This window comes from Sorex araneus, chromosome 2 (assembly GCF_027595985.1).
Source record: "Sorex araneus isolate mSorAra2 chromosome 2, mSorAra2.pri, whole genome shotgun sequence".
Lineage (NCBI taxonomy): Eukaryota > Metazoa > Chordata > Mammalia > Eulipotyphla > Soricidae > Sorex > Sorex araneus.
The window spans coordinates 135,976,343-135,998,821 of record NC_073303.1 but is presented as its reverse complement, the minus strand read 5'-3'; the positions used below and the strand labels follow the sequence as shown (position 1 = coordinate 135,998,821).

At 38.8% G+C, this 22,479-nt stretch overlaps 1 protein-coding gene across 1 annotated transcript in view; it reads left to right on the top strand.

The window, feature by feature from the left end:
- The first annotated feature begins 917 nt into the window (after positions 1 to 917).
- Positions 918 to 22,479, top strand: part of SEC22A (SEC22 homolog A, vesicle trafficking protein) — a 65,935-nt gene continuing 44,373 nt past the window's right edge. Inside the window, exons 1-3 of the mRNA XM_004606670.2 lie at positions 918 to 1,114; positions 13,104 to 13,267; positions 14,296 to 14,490. Coding sequence (XP_004606727.1) covers positions 933 to 1,114; positions 13,104 to 13,267; positions 14,296 to 14,490 — 541 coding nt within the window. The 5' untranslated portion in view covers positions 918 to 932. The remainder of the gene's footprint in view (positions 1,115 to 13,103; positions 13,268 to 14,295; positions 14,491 to 22,479) is intronic.

The window sequence follows — 22,479 nt, the reverse complement described above, 5'->3', positions numbered from 1 at the left end:
TTTCCTTTTTTTCTTTTTCTTTTTGCTTTTTGGGTCACACCAGTGGTGCTCAGGGGTTACTCCTGGCTCTGCACTCAGGAATTTCTCCAGCAGTGCTGGGAGACCACATGGGGTGCCGGGATCAGGCCTGGTTGGCCTCGTGCGAGGCAGACGCCCTCCCCGATGTGCTATCATCCCAGCCCCTAGTTCATGTATTTTTGTAAAACGTGATTGGGATCTAATAAAAGAGGCCAGTGTCATCTGTTTCGTGGTAAAAAGATTGAGAACAGTAATTCCTTTGGCTTTTAAGATTTAATTTAAATAAAAATGCCTTTTTGATTATAAAAGTCACACGTCTATTGTGGAATATACTGAAAATCTAGAAAATTAGAAAATCCATAGCCTTATTTCTTGGCAGTAAGTGTTCCAGTGTTGTTGATATGTGCTTTCCAAGATCTTTCCTCCATTTTCCCTCCATCCTTTGTTCTCTTTGTATGTATGGAAAATTTCATTGTAGTTTTGTTTTGTTTTTTTTTTTTTTTTTTGCTTTTTGGGTCACACCTGGCGATACACAGGGGCAAGGCAAACGCCCTACCCGCTGTGCTATCTCTCCAGCCCCTCATTGTAGTTTTTATGTTACTATTTTTTTAATCTAACATATAAGCATTTGACCACACCATTAGCCTATTTTCCACAAACCAAGCTTTCAGTTACTGCATTGTATTTTGTTGGATGTCCTATGATTTATTTAACCATCTCCCTAGTAGTGAGTGTTTAATAATATTAGAATCCAAAAAGAAGCAAGTGGGTTTTTTAAAGCATAGTATATATTTTAATTGGTATGTGTTTGACTATTAGTGATTTGAACATTTTTGTTTCATGTACCACCTTTGGCTTTGTTTTTATCTAACCTGAATTGTTCATTCTGTTTTAGGTCTTCTCTGTTGTTTGAGATGTCTATGATTTTGTCGGCCTCCGTCGTTCGTGTTAGAGATGGACTGCCACTTTCTGCTTCCACCGACTGTGACCAGGGCACAGGCGTGCAGGAGTGCAGGAAGTACTTTAAAATGCTCTCAAGGAAACTCGCTCAGCTTCCTGATAGATGTACACTGAAAACTGGACAGTACAACATTAAGTAAGACCTCAATTTGCCCATTAGAATCACTTGCTTCATTGTTGCAGTCTTGTTGAAGTTCATGTGGTAGTAATGGAAATTAGTATTTGATTAGGAAATCTCGTTCAAGTTAAGAGTTATGTTTCTGAACATATACTAAGTTGTTCTATCCTTTTTGCAGCTTTTCTATGTTTATATCAGTCTCTAGAAAAGTTTATAGTTCTGCAAATCATAGATACTAGATTATTAGATATTTTTTGGTTGTTTTTATTTTTACATGCTTAAGAAACAATAATGCAGATCAATAAAGTCTAATGTATTTATTGCCTATCCCCCACAAAACTTAAGAACTTCATATTCCAGTAAGGGTATTAGCACTCATCACTCTTATATATAAAGACTGGAACTGGGCAGTGGGTTAAAGAGTGACTTTGTGAAGTCAGGAGCTTCTCTGAGGTGACAGTTGCGTAGAGACCTAAAACATGAGAAAGAAGGTGGCCATATGAAGGATTCTTTTGACAAAGAGCAAGGCAGCGGTAATGTGCAAAAAATCTTTGATACAGATCAAGGGATGAAAAAGAAAAACAGACATAAGGAAGCAATATGGATAACTAACGGTAGGAGTGTGGTTAAAAAAAAAATGTAGGAATAGGATAAGTTCGACTGTGCTAAGGAGTTAGGATTGAGTCTGATGCAGTAGGACGCCATCAGAAAATTTTAAATTCTGGGAGATTTACCAATTCTGATTGGGCTTTGAATAGATAATCCTGACTGTTCTTTGAAGAATGGTCTGGGAGGAAGAAAGATTAGAAACAGAAATTGTTTAGGAGATTCAGAGAAACTCAGAGGTTGAGTGATGTTTGTAACTTGAACAAAGATAATGAGAAGTGGTTGGATGTAGGCTGAATTTTTGGAGTAGCACCAATAAGCATTCCTTTAATCCAAATATTAGGTGGAGAATGGAATGGAAATGAAGAGAATAATCCAGAATTACCTTTCAGTGCTGGGCCTAAGGAATGGCTAATGGTTGGATAATGAAATGAGTAAAATTAGGGGCTGAGTGTTTGTGTGTTGAAAATCATGTTCTTTTCGGACCTGGTAAGGCAGAGGTGCCCATTAGACAGCCAAGAAGCACTTCCAGCCTGGCTGGTGGCTGTAAAAATGTGTGAAGTTTAATGAAGAAGGACAAATATGGAGATTTTGATGGGAGGGGGTGGGGGATGTCAGCTACCGTTTAATTAAAACCGGGGAAATAGATAAGACCGCCTTGGAGAACAGACATAGGAACTAATTAGAGAGCAGTTTGATATCTATTGTGAATGCTAGGGAATCAGATAAGAATAAAATCCATGCAGGATATAGAAGAGGGCTTTATTAGTGAGATGAGACATGAGCGTTGTCCTGAAGAGTCAGTCAGATATGGCTAAGCCCAGAAGAGAACATTTCAAGTGTAGGGAGAAGCAGAATAAGCAAAGACGGGGACTTAGGGGTGGGGAATAGCACAGCAGTCAGCACACAGGCGTGTTGCACGGGTTTGATTCCTGACACTGCTGGGTGTGGTCCTGGAGACCCCCAGCACCAGTGGCCCTCGGGGCACAAGCAACATTGCGCCACCATATCACTTGGCCAGGAATCACCGATGGGTCCCCCTGGACCTCCTGAGTGCCACTTGGGAGCTCACCTCCCATGAAAAGGATGGAGATTTCACATGGTATGTTGTGTGGATTATGATTTAGGGATGATTACAGAAGATGCAAATGTTTAGTATGGGGCCAGATCCTGAGTTTTTCTAAAAATTCAGATTGAGAGATGTTATAATAAGTTATATAGGTAGCTGTTACCACAAGATTGAGGGAAATGATTTGAGAAAATGGAGGAAATAGAAAGTCTGAGGAGACAGAGGCCAACTTATGATTATGACCTGTAGAATACTATTAAATGAAAAAATACCAACCAGAAAGACACTGCAAAGGAAGAGGCAGTTAAATCTGGTAAAACCGGAATACTGGAGATGTGAGGAGGAAGGGTCAAAGATGACCATGTCTGTGGTATTAGACAGAATGGAGTCTTGGGAAAGGGTCATTTATGAAAAATGAGAGAAAGAGGAGGTAATGAAGGTCTATTCTGAGCATTTTAATTTAGGTTATGAAAGGTGAATAGAGATTTTGCAATTATTTGCATAGAAGTTAAATGTGTGAGAGTAGAAATGCCTGCTGAGCTTGAGAAGCTCAGAATAAAACCTTAAGTGTGTCCACAATTACTTGATCACTTGGGCAATGATAAGATAATGACTTATTATCTTTAATTGGGTTTTCTGGTATTTCAGCTAGAAAATGTAATTCAGTAAAATATATCTGAAACTGAATATTAGTCTACTTCAGTTTTTTTAATTTTTAATTTTTTTTTTTTTTTTTTTTTTTTTTGCTTTTTTGGGTCACACCCAGCGATGCTCAGGGGTTACTCCTGGCTTTGCACTCAGGAATTACTCCTGGCGGTGCTTGGGGGACCATATGGGATGCCGGGGATCAAACCCGGGTCGGCCGCGTGCAAGGCAAACGCCCTACCCGCTGTGCTATCACTCCGGCCCCTACTTCAGTTTTTTTAGAGAAAAATTTGAAATATGTTATTTGAAAGTCGATCTCTTAGTGGCTTAAGTCTTTATTCTGAGTTTCTTTTCATTGCTATGAACAGATGCCAATGTTGTGGAAGATTGACCTAAGTTCGTATTTCTTCTGGCAAATATCTGCACTTAAAATTTTTTTGCATATTTTTTATTTCTTTACCATCTTCTTTTAAAAGTGGAGTAGAATGCAATGAACTTTTGACCCTCTATTTGTTTGTTGGGCATTTTAGATGTTGCAATTCATTTTATTCCACAAAGGATGTGAGGCACTTTACATACTCAAACATACACATACATATACACACAAAATTATTAGGTAAGAGAATCATATGAAGGAAAATGCTAAAATAATAATAGCGGGTCATGTCTAGTATTTGCAGCATTGACTGGGTAAAAGCATTGCTTTGCTATTATTGTGACCTGCTACATCCAGGAAGGAATGGCATTGGATAGCATACTTCTAGCAGCCATCGCTAGCTTTTTATGATTTCTTTTATAGTATTTCTCAGTGTAAAAAAATGTCATGAAGCAAAACATAATAGTATGAGTTTAGGAGTGGGATGAATTAGCAGAGGGCTCACCTGCTCAAATCTAAGAATATAAATTAGATACTTGTGAAAGAATAAGCAGGATATATCCCTTGTATAACCATGCCTGTTATTTTTGTTTTGTCTTGGTACACCCAGTGCTACTGCAGGGCTCTTCCTGCTCAGGGTGCCTCTGGCCTTGCTCAGGAGATCATATGAAGTGTTGGGGATTGAACCGGGTTGGCTGCATGCAAGGCAAACACCTGACCTCTCATACTTTCTCTCTGGTCCCTATGCTAATAGGTCTTGTAAGTAAGTTTTACAAAAGGATTAAGCAGAGAATTTTTAGTTCCTGCCAAGAAAGCAAATTTTATATAGTATATATCAATATTTAAAAGTTTTATTAGTTGATTCCCAGTTTAATGAAGTCATGCAATATGTTGATAAGTATAACATAAGTTACGTATAAAATATACAAAGCATAATTTATTTGTTGACATTGCCAGATGGAACTCACAGATCTGTAGCACAGCCAGAAACTGGCCCAGGCAGCCCCTGCCAGCTTCTGAGCACTTCTCCCTCCGAGCCCCTGGGGATCTTCCTCCACTGCCTGCCTCACTTTTCCATTACTGCTGTCACTGACCTTCACAGATCACCGGAGAACTATTTTGTTTTGCTTTGGGGGTCACACCCAGCAATGCTTAGGGCTTACTCCTGGCTCTGTGCTCAGGGATCACTTCTGGTGGGGCTCAGGGTACTGTATGGGTACTGGGGATGGAGCTTGGGTCTGCTGATACAAGCCAGTCACCCTACACACTGTACGTCACTCTAACTCCCTCTCTAGAACTATTTGATTTTGTAGTTTAAATTTTTTTTAATTTATTATTTATGTAATTAAACTTTTTTCCCTCTTTCCATACCAAGCTTGTAACTCATTGAGATAACTTACCTGCCTTGGTTGATGTACTTTCTGATTTCTCATCTCCTAGCATTGTGGTTTTTTTAATTTGTACCAGAAATAGAGGCCTCCTGTGGGGAATACTAACTGAGAACCAGATGAAAGTTCGTGTGACACACTGAGTACCTCATATTTGATTCTAGTTCGATAAGGTGAGAAGATGAAAGTTTTGAGGAGAAAGATTAGTCATAGTTAGATTGAAGAAATTCCTTTACTTTTCTGTTTGTATGGAAAGATGAAGAACTTTATCAAGTGTCAGTGACCAAATTCTTGAGTTCAGCTGATGGTGCCCACACTGGGCAGCATGGCCTTTGCTGGACAGAGCTCAGGACTTTGAGCAGGAATCATTCTCACCTCCCCCCGTCTCACCTCTAGTGGGAGTTCCATGTTCCATGTGTGGGAGACTTTGCAGTCAGGCCCAAGCTGCTTCCACTCCAGCCGTGTGGTCTTTCTCCCTGTTTCTAGAGAGAACTGTAGATGGCCTGGTTGCTCTGTGTGGCTCACACTGTGGTCAGGGGGCTGAGTGCTCGTAGTTGGGTTTGGATCACATTACCCTTTTGCTGGACAGTTTTATCAAAGCTGTTTAGGTGGTGAGGCTGGAGACCGTTCCCCAAGGAAGGGCATAGGGATGCTGGGCAGATGGCCAGTGGACTATTTTAGGCATGAGGGCCCAGACTGTAAATGTGGAGAAACTTGTTTCAGGTCACAATGCTAATGAATGGTCTTTTGACCTCAGTTTTTATTATTTTCCGTTAAAGGAGGGAATTGCCTCCCTCTGTAATCTCATATTTCCAGTTCTTCTAGATGTTTTTATTTTTTTATGGTGAGAAATTAACCAGGGCCAAGAAATATGAAATGACTCTTCCCTCCTTTTCCCAGTTGAGAAGTAGTGGGGAAATGCATTGGTTCTCAATGCAGAATGAGCATGAAGTTCAACATTGATGAAAGTCTTACCTCTGTGGAGGCTTGGCTCGGTGGGTATGTTGTAGGGTCGTGCAGCTCACCCGTAGCTATCTGCCAAAATCTCTTGGGGGGGAACATGATTATGTCCTCCTTTACTATTTTGTTTTTTGTTTTTTGGTTTTTTTTTGCTTTTTGGGTCACACCCGGCAATGCACAGGGGTTACTCCTGGCTCTGCACTCAGGAATCACCCCTGGCGGTGCTCAGGGGACCATATGGGATGCTGGGAATCGAACCTGGGTCGGCTGCATGCAAGGCAAATGCCCTACCCGTTGTGCTATCGGTCCAACCCACTATTTTGTTTCCATTACTTAGCATCCTGTCACTTTTTTACCGCTTATTGAGGTAAGATAGGCTTTCCAGTATCATATATATTGACTAGGCTTTTGCGAACTGATCTAGGAGCAATAATTTGGGGTGGGGATGGGAGGGGAGGCGGCACACCTGCTGGTGCTCAGGGCCCATTCTATGCTCTGTGCTAAGGGATCACCCCTGGTGGGGTTGGGAGACCACACGGGATGCTCAGGTTCCACCTAGGCTGACTACATGCCTGTCAGCAACCTTGGCCCCCAGGAGTATAATTTTTATTCTAATACTTTCTGTGGGAAAATGAGTGCTAAGTACAATAAACTTCTGGACTGTACTCATTACATAAATTAGAATTAACCCATTAGTTACAGTTATCTAGAAAAGTCAAGGTCTTCATTCTATTGAATATGAACGTATTAGTGTTAAAGGGGACATCAGAGATAGCTTAATGTGGCAGAAAAGAAAACAAGGATATTGAAAACACATTTTACTTCTGTGTTTCTGGTTTTGTTTTTGTTTCTGGTCCACACCCAGCTGTTTCCTGGACTTTTTCCTGGTCCAGTGATCAGGGATCATTCTTGGTGATGCTCAGGGGACATATGTGTGCTGGCTGTGTGTAAGGCTAGCTCCTTGCCTTTGTGCCATCTCTGTCCTCTGTGCTTGACCCAGAGTTTCGGGGGATATCATCACTTTGGCCGTTTAAAATCGTTTGATTCTTCTTCACCTTACTATTTGAAGTTGCTGTCATCGGGCATACTGCATATTGATGATTATTTAATGAGGTTCAATTTAGAGACTAAAATGGGCCTTTCATTATTCATGGAATCATGTACTAGTGGCTTCGCTCTTTATTATCAGAGGGCAATCGGAAACTGGTTGTGTAGGAAAATACGAAGTTCCTGGTAGTTCCCAGCATTGCATGCTGCACATTCAGTATTCTGGGGTTTCTTTCTGGTTTTTATCTCCTTACTGAACAACAATGCTAAGGGCTTGTTTTCACCTTGTTTCCTATTAGGAATATTTGTTGATAGTAAACTGTAAGGAGTGTTTGCTCACAAACGTCAGTCTTACTCCCCATCTCCCCACCTCAGTGGCAGAGTGCCCGTTATCTCCCCCTTCATTCCAGTGATATCATGAACTTCATTATTACTTTTTTCACTTCTAAAATTAATTTTGATTTTATTTTTTAAAAGTTTCATTATAGAGCCATGATTTACAAGGTTACTTATAGTTGAGTTTTAGGCACACAATAATTTAATGCCAGTCCCTCCACTAGCGCCAACTTCCCCGACCAGTGTTCCCAGATTCCCTCCACACCCCAACCCCCACTCCACCCCTACCTGTCAGTTTGACAAGCACATTACAGAATGTTAGTGGTTGCTACTTAGATCAGTTCTGTCGAATCTGTTTTTGAGTATAGGGCTTCCCCTCACTCATACCACTGGTGTAACTGGAGCGCAGGCATAACTGTTCACCCATTACTTCCCATTCCCTTCTTCCTCCTTGATTTCCTTTGTTCTTTGTCCTTCTCTTTGGGTGATGTAGGCATCCCCCTTTTACTACAATACATTTCCTCATTCAGTATTTCCTCAGTCCTTCCGTCAGCATTTCCTCATCCAGTATTCTATATTCCACAGATAAGTGAGGTCAGCCTGTGTTTGTCTTTCTTCTCCTGGCTTAGTTTATCAACATGATATCTTCCAGTTCCAACCACGTTGCAGCAAATTGCATGATTTCATCGTTCCTTGCAACTGTATAGTATTCCATTGTGTGTACATACCACATCTTCATAACCCGTTCATCTGTCATTGGACACCTAGGTTGATTCCATATCTTAGTTATTGTACTGAGTGCAGCAATGAATATTGGTGTGCATGGCCTTTTGAGAGTGTTTTAATGTCCTGGGGATAGATGTCCCAAAGTGGAATTGCTGGGTCACATGGCAAATAAACTGTAGGTTCACTGAGGGTTCTCCATACTGTTTTCCACAGGGGTTGTACCAGACAGCATTCTCACGGCAGTGGGTAAGAGTCCCATTTCAACACATCCTTCACACAAAAGTCAATTCCAGTGCATCAAAGTCCTTAAGATCTGACGAGAAACTGTACACTGTACACTGAGGAAAATATAGATAGAACACTCGAAGATTTGGGCCTCAGAGGTACCTTCAGTGATTGATACCACTGGCAAAGACAGCAAAATAAAAGCTAAACAAATGGGGCTGCATAAAGTTAAAGAGCTTCTGCATGGCAAACAAACAAAAAACAAAAAAACAAAAAAAATGGGCTAAAACTGAAAGAATGCTAACTGAATGGGAGAAAAATATTTGCATCCAGTGCATCAGTTTGATATCCAGGATATGTAAAGTACTCACAAAGATAACAATAATAAAACAATTCAAAAATCCTATCAATAAATGGGGAGAGGAAATGAATAGACACATCTCAGAGGAAGACAGGTAGATAGTCAGTAAGCATACGAAAAAACGGCATCACTTACCATCAGAAAAATCCACATCAAGAAGACAACAAAATACCTTCTTACACCAGTCAGAATTGCACATATCAAAAATGGCACAAACAGTCTGTGTGGCAGGGAGTGGGTGAAAGAGAAACTCATTACTGTTCTAAGGGACTGAAAGTGTCATGCATCTGTTCCCTAATTTTGGTTATGGCATATACTGCCTTTTTATTTTTATAATGGGTCGAATCATTTTTTAAAGTATATGTGCTGCCAAAGTGGGCACTGGGCCAAATCTTCTTATCGCAGAAACTTGTGATGAGCTAATCCTTAAGGAGCAGGACATTGGGAAATCATGTATTCTTTGGAATATAATACAATGATTTGATAACTTTTAAAACAAGTCTTTTTGTATATAAAAGTTTAAACACTTATTTTAAAAATTGAAGCAGGGTAATTTTTATTGAATGAAAACTTGCTTAGAAAGATATGAGAGGAGATAAAGCGAGGAAATATGTGTTCAGGAGAGTACATTATTTCCTGGTTTCTCCAGAGAGGAAGTAAACAGAAAAGGGAGTGAGTGAGATACGTGAGGGAACACAGGCTTCAGGAACAAGCCTAAACACTTAATTCCTTCGAGAGTGGAATTCAGTGTGGAAATTTCATTCTGAAGATAATACTTAGCAATTTAAACAGATTAAAGATGACTGTTCTACTGAGAACTTGACTTCACCCAGAACAGCCATTCACGGGGCTGTGGGGCTGCAGAGGAGAAGCAGGTTTCTGTGTATACTTCATGGTCGGGAATGGTGATGCCAGTGTTAATTAGTTCTGTCTCACATTTGGCTGTGCATGCTCTCCCTTACCGTGTGCAGTGTAATTTGCTTCTCTACCTTGCTTGCATGCCACTGTTGTAGCATTTGCAGCTCCATGTTGCAAGTGCACGGCTACAGGGATGTCTTTGACGAGCCTAGAAGAGAAGAATTCTGTGTATGTAGTTGGTCCTTTATGTCTACTGTGGAGATCATGACTTTCACTAGCAAGGTTGATGCAGCAGACCAGAATTGTCCTTATAATCTCAGTGTTTGCTGACCTGTACATTTCTTTCACAGTTTGTAAATAAAATTAGACACCAGAAAAGTTTATCTTCAGTATTGCTTATTAATTTGGGGGGGGCGTTAGAAATCACTTCAGTTTAAGTATGTGATAGAATTAGCTTTTTCAGTAAGTGGTTGAAGGGGTAAATCCCTCTTCTGGAGTTTAATTTTACCAGCCTTACCTATTCAAGACACTCAGATTCTGGGAAGACATGCAGAGGGCAGCGGAGGGGAACCAAAGAAGTAGTAGGTAAGGCACTTAGTAAAGACTTTGTTTTTGCTAAGTGGTCAGAACACTACCTGTTACTGTTAGGACTAATCCTCAAGGAAGAAGGGCAAGTGCCGGGTTACCTGTAGAATGTGAGTTCAGTGAACCTAAGGGGCTTCCAGTGCTGGCCAGACCGTGTGAACAGGCGGAAAGCTCTGGGCTAAAATAGGCACAAACTGGCAGCATCTAGTGACTTTAGGGTAGTATCTAGGACTCTAAATATTATATGTAGAGAGAGTTTATAGGACTCTAAATATTATATGTAAATACCATATACATATTCATTGAAATAGATATGTCAATGAAATAGTGGGATCTGTCAGTCTGTCCCAGTGAGAATTGTAAAAGCATGAGTCTTTTGATAGTAAAGGTAAATAAAGTTTTATGTAATTTTTGTTTTGTTTTGTTTTGGGGTCATACCCAATTATTCCTGGCTCTGCACTCAGGAATTAACTCCTGCTAGTGCTGGGGGGACCATATGGGATGCCGGGGATCAAGCCCGTGTCGGCCGTGTGCAAGGCAAACGACCTACCCACTGTACTGTCGCTCCAGCCCAGTTTTATGTACTTTCAGAAAACTAACTTCACATTTGAAAATTGAGTACCAGGGTCTGGAGCAATAGCACAGCAGGTAAGGCATTTGCCTTGCACATGGCCGACCTAGGTTTGATTTCCAGCATCCCATATGGTCTCCCGAGCACCTCCAGGAGTAATTCCTGAGTGTGTGAGCCTGTGCATTGCCAGGTGTGACCCAAAAAGCAAAAAACAAAAACAAACAATAAAAAATTGAGCATTATAAGGCCAAAACACTATAAGAAACTGTAATATAGAACACACTGTAGCTTTTTCATAGAGTATCAAGTATTTATTGCAATATAAAGGCTCCCTAAAAGTGATGACACATAATATTTAAAAATCTGGGCTTGGGGCCAGAGAGGTAGTACAGCAAGTAAGGCTCTTGCCTTGTATCGCCCCAGCTGGGTTCAGTCCCCAGCATTCCATATGCTTTCCCAAGCACCGCCAGGAGTGATTCTTGAGTGTATAGCCAGGAGTAACCCCTGAGCATCGCTAGGTATGACTCCCAAACAAACAAAAATAAAATTTAAAATTAACAGGGTTTCCTTGATTACATTTATTATTCAGTTAAATTTTGTGCAAGCAAAAGAAATCATGTGGGATAAACTACTAGTAGTCTGTGTTTAATCCTGTTATTTATATGGAAATTTTGTAAAATCCTATTGTAACAAAAAAATGATCTCCCAAAATTTTATCATAATATCGCGTAGGACAATGAAATAGCTCCCAGGTAACCACTTGGGAGTGGAATAGATAGGAACCAATCATCAATTGTCTTGTATTTAGTTGCTATGTCTTATATTCTATTTGTGTCAAAGGTTTTTTTATAATGACAAATTCTTCTTTGAAGAAAGAACCTTTCTCCTAGAAAGTGCTTTCTCCTAAGTTTTGGTTATTTTGTAGGAAAAAAAATTAATGCTTACTGTGGTGTTTTTTAAACTTTTGTTTCTATTTAAAAATAATTTGAAAAATTAAAAATAATTTGAAATGTACACAAAAGTTTATGAGAAAGGTACAAATAAATACTTGTTGGAGTATTTATTTTCATTTTACCCCACTTGCACTATTGTTTTTCTCTCCTTTATAAATAACATAGAGAAACATACAAATTAAAGGATACATTATCAGGCCCATTTATTCCTATTTCAGCGTATTTTTTAAGACTAGGGATAGTCGTTTATTATACTATTTTACAGCTCTGAGTTCTAGTCAATGTATTAATTTATTTCTTTCCTACAACTTTAAGGTTTTTAAAGATACTACTCTCTTCTTTTTTAAAAATTAGGCTATTGACCATCCTGATGTTCCTTCATGATTAAAACTTGTAATTTTTTTGGCCATAGTGCCATATGACCAAGAGATCTCTTTGATGGCATCACACCTGGATGTATGGGACATGGAGTAGTTACATTAGTGACATTAGAATATTTGACCAAGGTGTTGTTCAGTTTTCATTGTATAATATTATGCCCTTTCAACCATAAGGAGTTCATAAAAGATGTATTAAAACTATGCAAAATTTCTATCGTCTCATCAGGATTCCCCATTAGTCCCACAGGTACTAATCAGAATTAGTACCTGTGATTGTGTGTACTTGATTCAGTCTTCAGTGTTGGTTGCAAAGTGCTGACGTTCCAGTTCCAGCACTGCCACTTACCAGTTTTCACCAGACAGGACTTAGCAGTCTGCTGTGGGTCCTCCTTTCCTCCCTTCTGTTTATCGCTTTTATTACTCATAAATTTCTCCACTCCCCAGTGGTCAATAATTTATTACTGTAAAACCTAGAAAACCTCAACGACCTTGAAACTGTTCTCCAAAGTCTGCTGTTCTCATATATTCTGGGGAGAGTGACCAGAACTTGCGTAAGATTTCTAAAGAGTTGGTGACACACACTAAGTTCCACCAACTTGAAAAGTCCAGTGTAAAGCAATCTGTAGCCTTTACATTTGAATGTTTTTCTCTGCCCTGTACCTAGAGGAGTCAGTGTCTGAAGCATTCACACTGTAGTAGTCTCTATCCCTCTTTAGGAACATTCCATTATTCTTGCCTGCTGTTTTTAAACTGCTAATAAAAACAGAATTATATTTGGTTAATATTTTGCTGGAGTTTATAATGCTAATATCTTTTGGCACTGTAGCAGCAGTTTATGGTATGCAGAACCAGTCTTGTGAAGCAACGAATTATACTGTGATTTAATTTGAAATTTTAAGACCGATGTTTTTTACACTGTAGTTTTATTAGCTCTTTGGGAGTGAGCTACATGATGTTGTGCACTGAAAATTATCCAAATGTTCTGGCCTTCTCTTTCCTGGATGAGCTTCAGAAGGAGTTCATTACTACTTATAACATGATGAAGACAAATACTGCTGTCAGACCATACTGTTTCATTGAATTTGGTAAGGACTTGATTGTTTTTACCTTCTCATTATCCTGTCTCCATCCAGTGAAAAGTAATTGTTCATCCAAAGCTGGGGAGGGGGAACCAAAAATTTTGCTACCTTGCATTTGACAAGTAGTCTTTAAATTATGGCAACTTCTTCACTGAGATGCCCATTTAGGAGAAATTTTGTTAGAGCTGTGAGAATATTGTGATATTGGCCCCAAAACTTAATCCTGAAAGGTGCTTTCTCAGTGAGAAGATTATAATTGAGAGATGTAGCATTTTGTGTTTATGTGATAGTCTTTTATAGTTCTGCCTAACGTAAAACAGAGACCAGCTTTAAGGAATCATAATTGCTCTGCCTTGCCATTGTAGCTCAGAGCAGCCAGAGCAGTGTTTAAAATGTATATGCCAGAGCATAGTTGTCTTCTAATAAAATATTATTTACAAAAATAATAGACTAGACTTACCTATGGTCATCGAATTGCTTGATTCCTGGTATAGGAGAAAAAGAAAAACCCTTCATAAGTAGTGAAAATAAAATAGATCTTTAGGAATTGTCTTTCATTGAATTCATTAAATTTATTCTTTAATATTTCTTTTGTAATGGTTTAAAAGTAAACAAGGAAACAAGTTTATAAGTGTATGTAATTTTTAATGTATTTTCTTATGTAATAATAAATAATAAATATTGATAGATATTTTAGACATGAATCTCTAAAAATGAAAGCTTTCATGTAAAGTTAAAGCAATTTTGTTTTTTAATACATTGAAGTAGTCTGTAATAGTAAAAATCTTCTCACAGCCATATAATATTAAATCCTTAGTTTATTTAACAATGATTAATTTCTAGAGTAAGAAACTAATGACTTGATAATATATTAGCCATTAAATACAAATAACATTAGAGTATTTCACGACAAATTGAGCAGTTTGGGATAACAAATTAAAGCATCTGCAAAATTTACTGCCCATAAATAACACACGCTAAAATAATTTAATTAACAAATGACTACAAGGAAATTTATTTTTTATTTTATGTAGATAATTTCATTCAGAGGACCAAGCAACGATATAATAATCCCAGGTCTCTTTCAACAAAGATAAATCTATCTGACATGCAGACAGAAATCAAGCTGAGGCCCCCTTACCAAATTTCCAAGTGTGAACTGGGTTCGGCCAATGGAATTACACCTGCATTTTCTGTTGACTATAAAGGTGCTGGTAAGATTTCTTCTGGTGAGTTCTAGTTTTCAATATTAAAGAAATCATTCTATACAATCTAATATTATTATAATGCTTTAAGACAAATGTGTAAAAGAATATAGAAATTCAAAGTAATGTTTCTCCTGTTGGTTTATACAGGAACCTACTAGTTAATGTGACTAATTAGAAAATTAGTCACATTAGAAAATAATTAGAAAATTAGTCACAAAATTTTTGTTTTGTTTTATGAGCCCCACCTGATGATGCTCAGAGGTTACATTCGGCTGCATACTTGGAGGACCGTGGGGTGTTAGGAATCAGGCTAGGCCTCCAACAAGCAAAGCACGTGGCCAGGAAAATACTTTGTACATACGAACTACAGAGGACTCTTTGCTATGTAAACACTTAAAAAAACTTTTTTCAAGCATTTTTCTAGAAATGAATATGGTTTGTATAATAGTAGTTTGTATAAATATAATTTTTGTAAATATGTGAAGTGCTTTGCGTTAAGTCAGAATGGACATATTCGAAGCCACAGTCCTTGTTTCTGGTTTGGGGCCATGCCTGGTGGCGCTCAGGTGTAGCTGTCAGAGAAAATGTGGTAATCCACTGAAATATCCCTGCCTGAAATAAGAAATTCTACAGGATAGAAACTTTTGTCTAAAATTGGAGACCTCATTATTTTATTCGCTAGCATATGCTGTTGTTAAATCTCATGTTTTAAAAAGCTTGTTCCTTTTATTTTGAGCTGAGATCTGTTCTCTGTGGTGCTCAGCAGTTTGTGCAGGGCCTGTGATCTTCACTTCTCAGTGGTACCAGAATAGCACTTCAGAGCGTCGGTGTAAGCAGCTCTGAGCCCTTAGTCCTGTTAGTGTGACTCACCTCTCTAGCATGCTGTTTCCTTAGCTCTTTTGTCTTTTATCTTTGAAACTGTCCCCATCTTAAAAACTTACTCTCTATTTGCTTTTAGTGTGTTAGTATTTTTCAGAGGTTGAATTTAGGACTAAAGACAATACTTCAAATTTGGTTTGTTAATACAGATTATGATATAAATGAGGGAGCACACATCGCTAAAATAATTCAGCTGGCCATGAAGAACTAAACAAACAAATAGCACTATAGTACTGTCACTGTCATCCCATTGTTCATCGATTTGCTCGAGCAGGTACCAGTAACATCTCCATTGTGAGACTTGTTGTTACTGTTTTTGGCAAATCGAATATGCCACAGATAGCTTTCCAGATTCTGCTGTGTGGGTGGGATACTCTCAGTAGCTTGCCGGCTCTCCGAGAGGGATGAAGGAATCGAACCTGGGTCGGCCGCATGCAAGGCAAATGCCCTACCCACTGTGCTATCACTCCAGTCCACAAAAAAATAGTAATAACAAATCCTAGCACCATATCCAAAGTTGTTATCTGTTTTCTGAAGTTTTGTTTCTAGCCAGAAATTAGAAGACCTTTATAAGAGGTGGAAAGTATGACACACATATTAGAGGGAGGCAGGGAGAGGAGCAGGTGACAGAAACTGCTGGGAAGAGTGACTCGGTATCAGAGTCAGCATACCTCTAAGTAGCTGCCATAATTACATCAGAGGGCTAAAGGAAGCTATGATTAAAGAAATAAGGTGTTGACGTCACATTAAGTAGAAAGTATCCATAAAAAGGAAACAAAGGAAAAGAATCAGTGAAAATTATGGAATTGAATAATTTAAAATATTGCACAGTAATAATGGAATCCAAAGGAAAAGAAAATAAAATCAGAAAATAAAAAATTCGAATCTCAGAAAATTATAGGATGCTGTTAAGGGCACCAACATACAAGTGATGGGAAAACCAAAAGAAGATGAGAGAAAGGAGCAGAAAAAGTATTTGAAGAAATAAATGCTGGAAAGTTCCCAGACTTAACTCAAAAACACTAGAAAGCCAGGTGTGCTCCAAAGAGGACGCACACAAAAGATCCACAGAGATTAAAATTGTATTAAAAATGCTGAAAGACAGGGGCTGGAGCGATAGCACAGCAGGTAGGGCGTTTGCCTTGCATGCGGCCGACCTGAGTTCGATTCCCAGCATCCTATATGGTCCCCTGAGCACCACCAGTGGTGATTCCTGAGTGCAGAGCCAGAGTAACCCCTGTGCATTGCCAAGTGTGACCCAAAAAGCAAAAAAAAAAAAAAAACCAAAATTTGCTGAAAGACAAAGACAAGGAGAAAATCTTGAAAGCAGCAGGGGAGCAGCTGCCACCTACTGAGATTAAACACCAGCTTCTCAGCAGACTCACAGGTCAGAGGCAGCAGGTCAGGCAGTGGGGTAGTGTGTGTTAGAGGAAACGGTTGGCATCAGGAGTCCTCTACCCGTGAGCGCTCTTTCAGAACCCAAGGTGAGGGCTGGACTGGCACTGCACAGCCTTGCCCATGGGCATTGCCCCTTGGCACCTCGTGGTCTCTACCACAGCAGGACAGGAGAGTGAGAGTGAGAGTGAAAGCATGACATTTGTAGATAAACTGAAGCCGGGGTGATTTGTTGCTGGCAGACTCACTTTACGAGAAATACTAAGGGAAGTTCTTTAGGCTGAGAGCAGGTGATCCAGAAAGTAATTTGAATTTGCCCCCAAAAAGGAATTGTAAAGGTGATTATAGAAGATAGAGAAAATTCATTTTTCTTCCCAACTGATTTTAAAAGCAATCATATAAAACATTATATAATGTATTGTTGGACTTTTAACATACCAAAAAGTAATTTATTTTCTAACAACAGCACAAAGATGGATGGGAGCAAAGCTGTACCGTGCTAAGGAAATGACTCCACCTGATAATTTTAATCCAAATGAAGAAAACTAGAAATAATATTTAAAATTATAAAATATTATTTCTGTCCCTTATTTTCTTCTCGAAAAGGCATAAGTTTATAAAGTAATAGTTAACAACAATTCAGTTTTGGAGTTTTAAACATTTTTAAGCATAATTTGTGGCAACATTGTAAAAGAGTGGGAGAGAAGGAATAGAACTCTATAGGAAATATGGCTCGGTGTGATGCTGGTAAGATGTGTCTCATAAGTCTAGGGCAGCACTAAGCTGCCTATTGCTGCACTATAAAGTTTTTCTTTTCTTTTTTTTCTTTTTGGCTTTTTTGGGTCATGCTCGGAAATGCTCATGGGTTCCTCCTGCTCTGCAAGAATTACTCAGGAATTAGTCCTGGAGGTGCTTGGGGGACCATATGGGATGCCAGGGATGGAACTCAGGTTGGCCACATGCAAAGCCAACTGTACTCTCTCTCCGCCCTGCACTATGAAGTTTTTACTTGATGCAAACAGTAGTAAAAGAGGAATGAAGAAAAAAAAAGCATTCAAATATAGAAATAAGCAGTTGGCATGCTTATTTATTGATATGCAGGTATAAGTAATAACAGTATATTTATTGGGTGGATAGATTGATTGGTTTTGTTTTGTTTTTTTCTGAGGGGGCGTGCCAAGCTTGGCTCAGGGATTACTCCTAGCTCTGTGCCTGGGGTACTCATGGTGGTGCTCTGGGGACCGTTTGGTGCCAGGGATCACGACTTAACCTCCTGCTAGCAGAGCATCTGCTCTAGCCCATTGAACTCTCTCTCTAGACAGTTTTTTATAAATAGATGAAATGTTTCCATCAAAAGGAAGAAATTTTAAAAGTGTGTCTTAAAATAGCCAGACTCAGTGTAGTCTGCCACAGAACCCCAGTGGTATGTTTCACAGTGTTAGAATTAAAAAACCTTGAAATTGTTTGGAACTAGAAAAGCCCTGACTAGGAAGCTTACTGTGGCAGGGAGTGGGGGTGTGGTGGGGACCCTGGACACTGGTAGAGGGAAGCGTACGCTTGGTGAGGGGCTGGTGCTGATATGATTGATGTCAGAAACCTTCCCATTAACAGGATTGTAAACCATGGTGCCTAAAATAAAGAAAACTTACCTGAATAGGAAAAATACTCAGAAAAAAAGAAGGTCTCTGGCTTAAAACTGTACTATAAAGTAATGGTGGTGAAAACAATGTGGTGGAGGAATGAAAACACGCAGATCAATGGAACATAGCTGATAATCCAGAAATAGAGCCACAGGTATATGGACAACTGATTTACAACACAGGAGCTGAGATCATAGAATGGAACAGGTGAAGTGTCTTTAATAGATGCTGTTAGGAACACTCGGCCACTAACACCATTTATAAAACCTGATTCAAAATAACGATTGGGATGTAAGACAATATCAGAAGAAACAGATGATATAGTCCATATGTATTTAAAGACTCAGCTTCAGTATCAAAGTAAAAATAAACAAGGGATTACATCCAGCTAACCTGTACTCTGAGAGAAACTTGCATCAAAATGGAATGGCCTGCTGAACAGAAAGACATACTTGCATGTCGTATGGCTGGCAAGGGTCTTAGCATCACACACACACAAAGAAAAAGAAATGAGGCAAATATCCAAATTATATGAAGTCATAAGACTCAGCAGTCAAAAAAAACACTGATTAAAGAATGGGCAGAAAGTCTGAATAGGCACGTCCCCAAAGAACACATAAAACTATTTAAAGCATTTTATATGAAACACTGATTTACAGTTTCATTCATTCAGTGTGACGCACCACACCCTCCCATGGAATGTCCATTTCCCTCATTGTCCCCTTGTCACCTCCCCCCCACCCACCAAGCCTGTGATAAGCTTAGACCAGTTCTCATGTTCTGCTGCCTTTGACCTTTGTTAATCACCTCCTGTGTTTCTTCCTGTCGCACATAGAAGAAAGATCATTTTGTATTTATCCCTCTCCTGACTCACTTCATTCAGCACGATATTCTCCAGGTCTATCCATGCAGTGACGGAATAGCTGAATAGTTTTCCTCATGCGTATGTATCATCGTTTCTTTATATCCAGTCTTCTAGAACAGATACAAATCTTAATATAAGTATTTGATGAATGTTATCTTTTGATAGAGGCTATAGATTTTGATTACCTGAATCTAAATCCTGGTTCTGTGCTTATTAGCCACTTGACTTTGGGAAGTTGCTTTTCTACTTTAATTACCTCATCTATAAAATGAGGAATATCTTAGGTTTTTTTTGTTGCTGTTTTGTCTTTCGGACCATACCTGGCTGTGCTCAGGACTTACTTTGGACTCCTACACTCAGGGATCACTCCTGACATGCTAGGGGTCTACATAGGTTGCCGGGGATTGAACCGGGGTTGGCTCTATGCAAGGCAAGCATCCTACTTGCTGTACTATCATGCCAGCCCCAGAAATATTTCAGTCTTTACCTAATAGACTTACTGTCAAAATCAACTGACAAAACACAATCAAGCACTTGAAACTGTGCCTGGTATACAAAAGCACTTAATAAATGTTGTATCACCAAAAACTAACACAAATGGTCAATATGCACATGAAAAGATGTTCATCATATCTTATTATGAGAATGGCAAATAAAAACAGCAGTGCTCTATTATACACCTGTGGGAATAGCTGTTCTCAAAAGACAAACAAGGGTTGGTAAAAGGCAAACTATTTATACGATCTGAAGACAAACCAGAGTATATTTTATAGGTAAGTGTTGGGAGGATATGGAGAGAATGGAACACACCCTGTACATTGTTGGTGGGAATTCATGGGAAGCAATATAGAAATTCCTTAGAAAGTTAAAACAGCTGCTATATAGAAGGCTATCCCACTGGAAGGACGTAGGCATTCCCTTATTTATTACAATAGATTACAATAGACAAGAACTAGAAATTCTAATCCTGTTACTTGCACAGAATGACTTCATTGGTAAATTTTACTTAAACAAGGAATTAGGCGATTCTTTATAATCTTTTCCAAAACAAACAAAAACAAAAGTGAGAGTGAAGATTCTTAGATAATTCTGTGTGTATCTAGATATAAGATCCTGATGCCAAAACAAGTAAATTAGCGATCACATCTCTAAATTTCACAAGAAAATTAGAGATAAATTCTTTTTTAATATACACAAAAAAATTCTAACACTATAAGCAAATCAAATATAGCAACATACAAATACCTTAATCAGCTGAGACCTATTCTCAGAATCATGGAAATGACTTATTACAAAACATAGTTATCTGTACAATATAAGTATAATATTTAGTCAGTATAATAAATGCAGATAGCACATGATTATAATCAATAGTATGTCAATAGAATAAAACCCAAAAGCCATATGATCATACAAAAAGATGAAGCAAGCTCATTTGACTAAATTCACAAGCTTTCATGAAAAAAAGCTCTGTTACGAAAAGAAAGGAAGATAGCCTAAAGGTATCTTTAGTTAATACCATACTTCATAGTAAAAGATCATACGTTCCCCAAAGATTAGGGATGAGACAAAGACATCTGCTCTCAACATTTTACTGGGGGTTCTAGATAAGACAGATAAGGAAAAGAAGAAAAGTCTAGTTTGCAAAGGAAGAAATAAAATAGTTAGAATAGCACATGATCTTGTCTAGAGAAAAATCCTAAGGAATCTATTAAAATACTATTTGAACTAATGAGTTTAGTTAAAGGGTGCAAGCTATAGGACCAATATACAAAAATTATATTCTCTACACACAGCAGTGAGCAGTGTGAAAAGAAAGATGTAAAGATGCTAAAGTATTTTTTAAAGTTTTTCAACAAAAACTTTGGAAAATAGTTTGGAAATTCATCAAAAAGGTAAACATACAATTACCATATGACCCATCAGTACTACTTCTAGGTACTTATCCTGGAGAATGAAAATGATGTATTTAGGGGCTGGAGCAATAGCACAGCGGGTAGGGCGTTTGCCTTGCATGCGGCTAACCCGGGTTCGATTCCCAGCATCCCATATGGTCCCTTGAACACCGCCAGGAGTAACTCCTGAGTGCAGAGCCAGGAGGAACCCCTATGCATCGCCGGGTATGACCCAAAAAGCAAAAAAAGAAAAGAAAATGATGTATTTAAAGAAAAATGTGTACATACTTATCACTGTATCACCGTCATCCCGTTGTTCATTGATTTACTTGAGCGGGCGCCAGTAACGTCTCCATTCATCCCAGTCCTGAGATTTTAACAGCCTCTCCTTACTCGTCTTTCCCAATGATTGGAGGCTCTTTCAGGGTCAGGGGAATCAGACCTGTTATTGTTACTGTATTTGGCATATCGAATATGCCATGGGGAGCTTGCCAGGCTCTTCCGGGTTATTATCAATACACACATAAAAATTAGCAAAAGATGTCTCCATTTAAACCTCATTACACATTACAAATGAGGGCATATGATATATAAATCTAGGTAAATGAGAGATAGCAAGCACAGCAGGGGGAGGTGCTTGCCCTGCATAGAGCAGACCGGGGTCAATCTCTCGACACACATGTGGTTACCCCACCTTCATCAGGTGTGACTCCTGAGTGTATACATTCATACACTTCATTTATTGAATTTATTGAGTTGAAAATATACATTCATTTCAATAAAAATGAAAGTATATCTTATAACAAAATTTTATGTTATAAGTATAAAATGAAAGTATATCTTACAACATAAAATTTTAAAACATTATGCTAAATGAGAGAAGCAGGTTTTTTTGTTTGTTTGCTTGTTTGTTTGTTTGCTTTTTGGGTCACACCCAGTGATGCTCAGGGGTTACTCCTGGCTTTGCACTCAGGAATTACTCCTGGTGATGCTCAGGGGACCATATGGGATGCCCAGGTCAGCCACATGCAAGGCAAATGCCCTACCCACTGTACTATCACTCCAGCCCTGGGAGAGAAACTTTTTAAGAACTTGTATATCATTTCATTTTTACAAAATTTCCAGAATTGGGAAATCCATAGAAGCAGAATTTATTAGTGGTTGACAGGAGTTAGAGGATGGGGAGAAATAGTGACTACCCCTAATGGTTATGAGCTTTCTTATGAGTAGTGAACTGTGGAATTAAATAGTTATGGCAGTTGTATAGCTCATTGAATGTGTGAAGAACTTCTGAATTGGACAAATTTTAAAATAATGATTTATGTGGTGTATATTT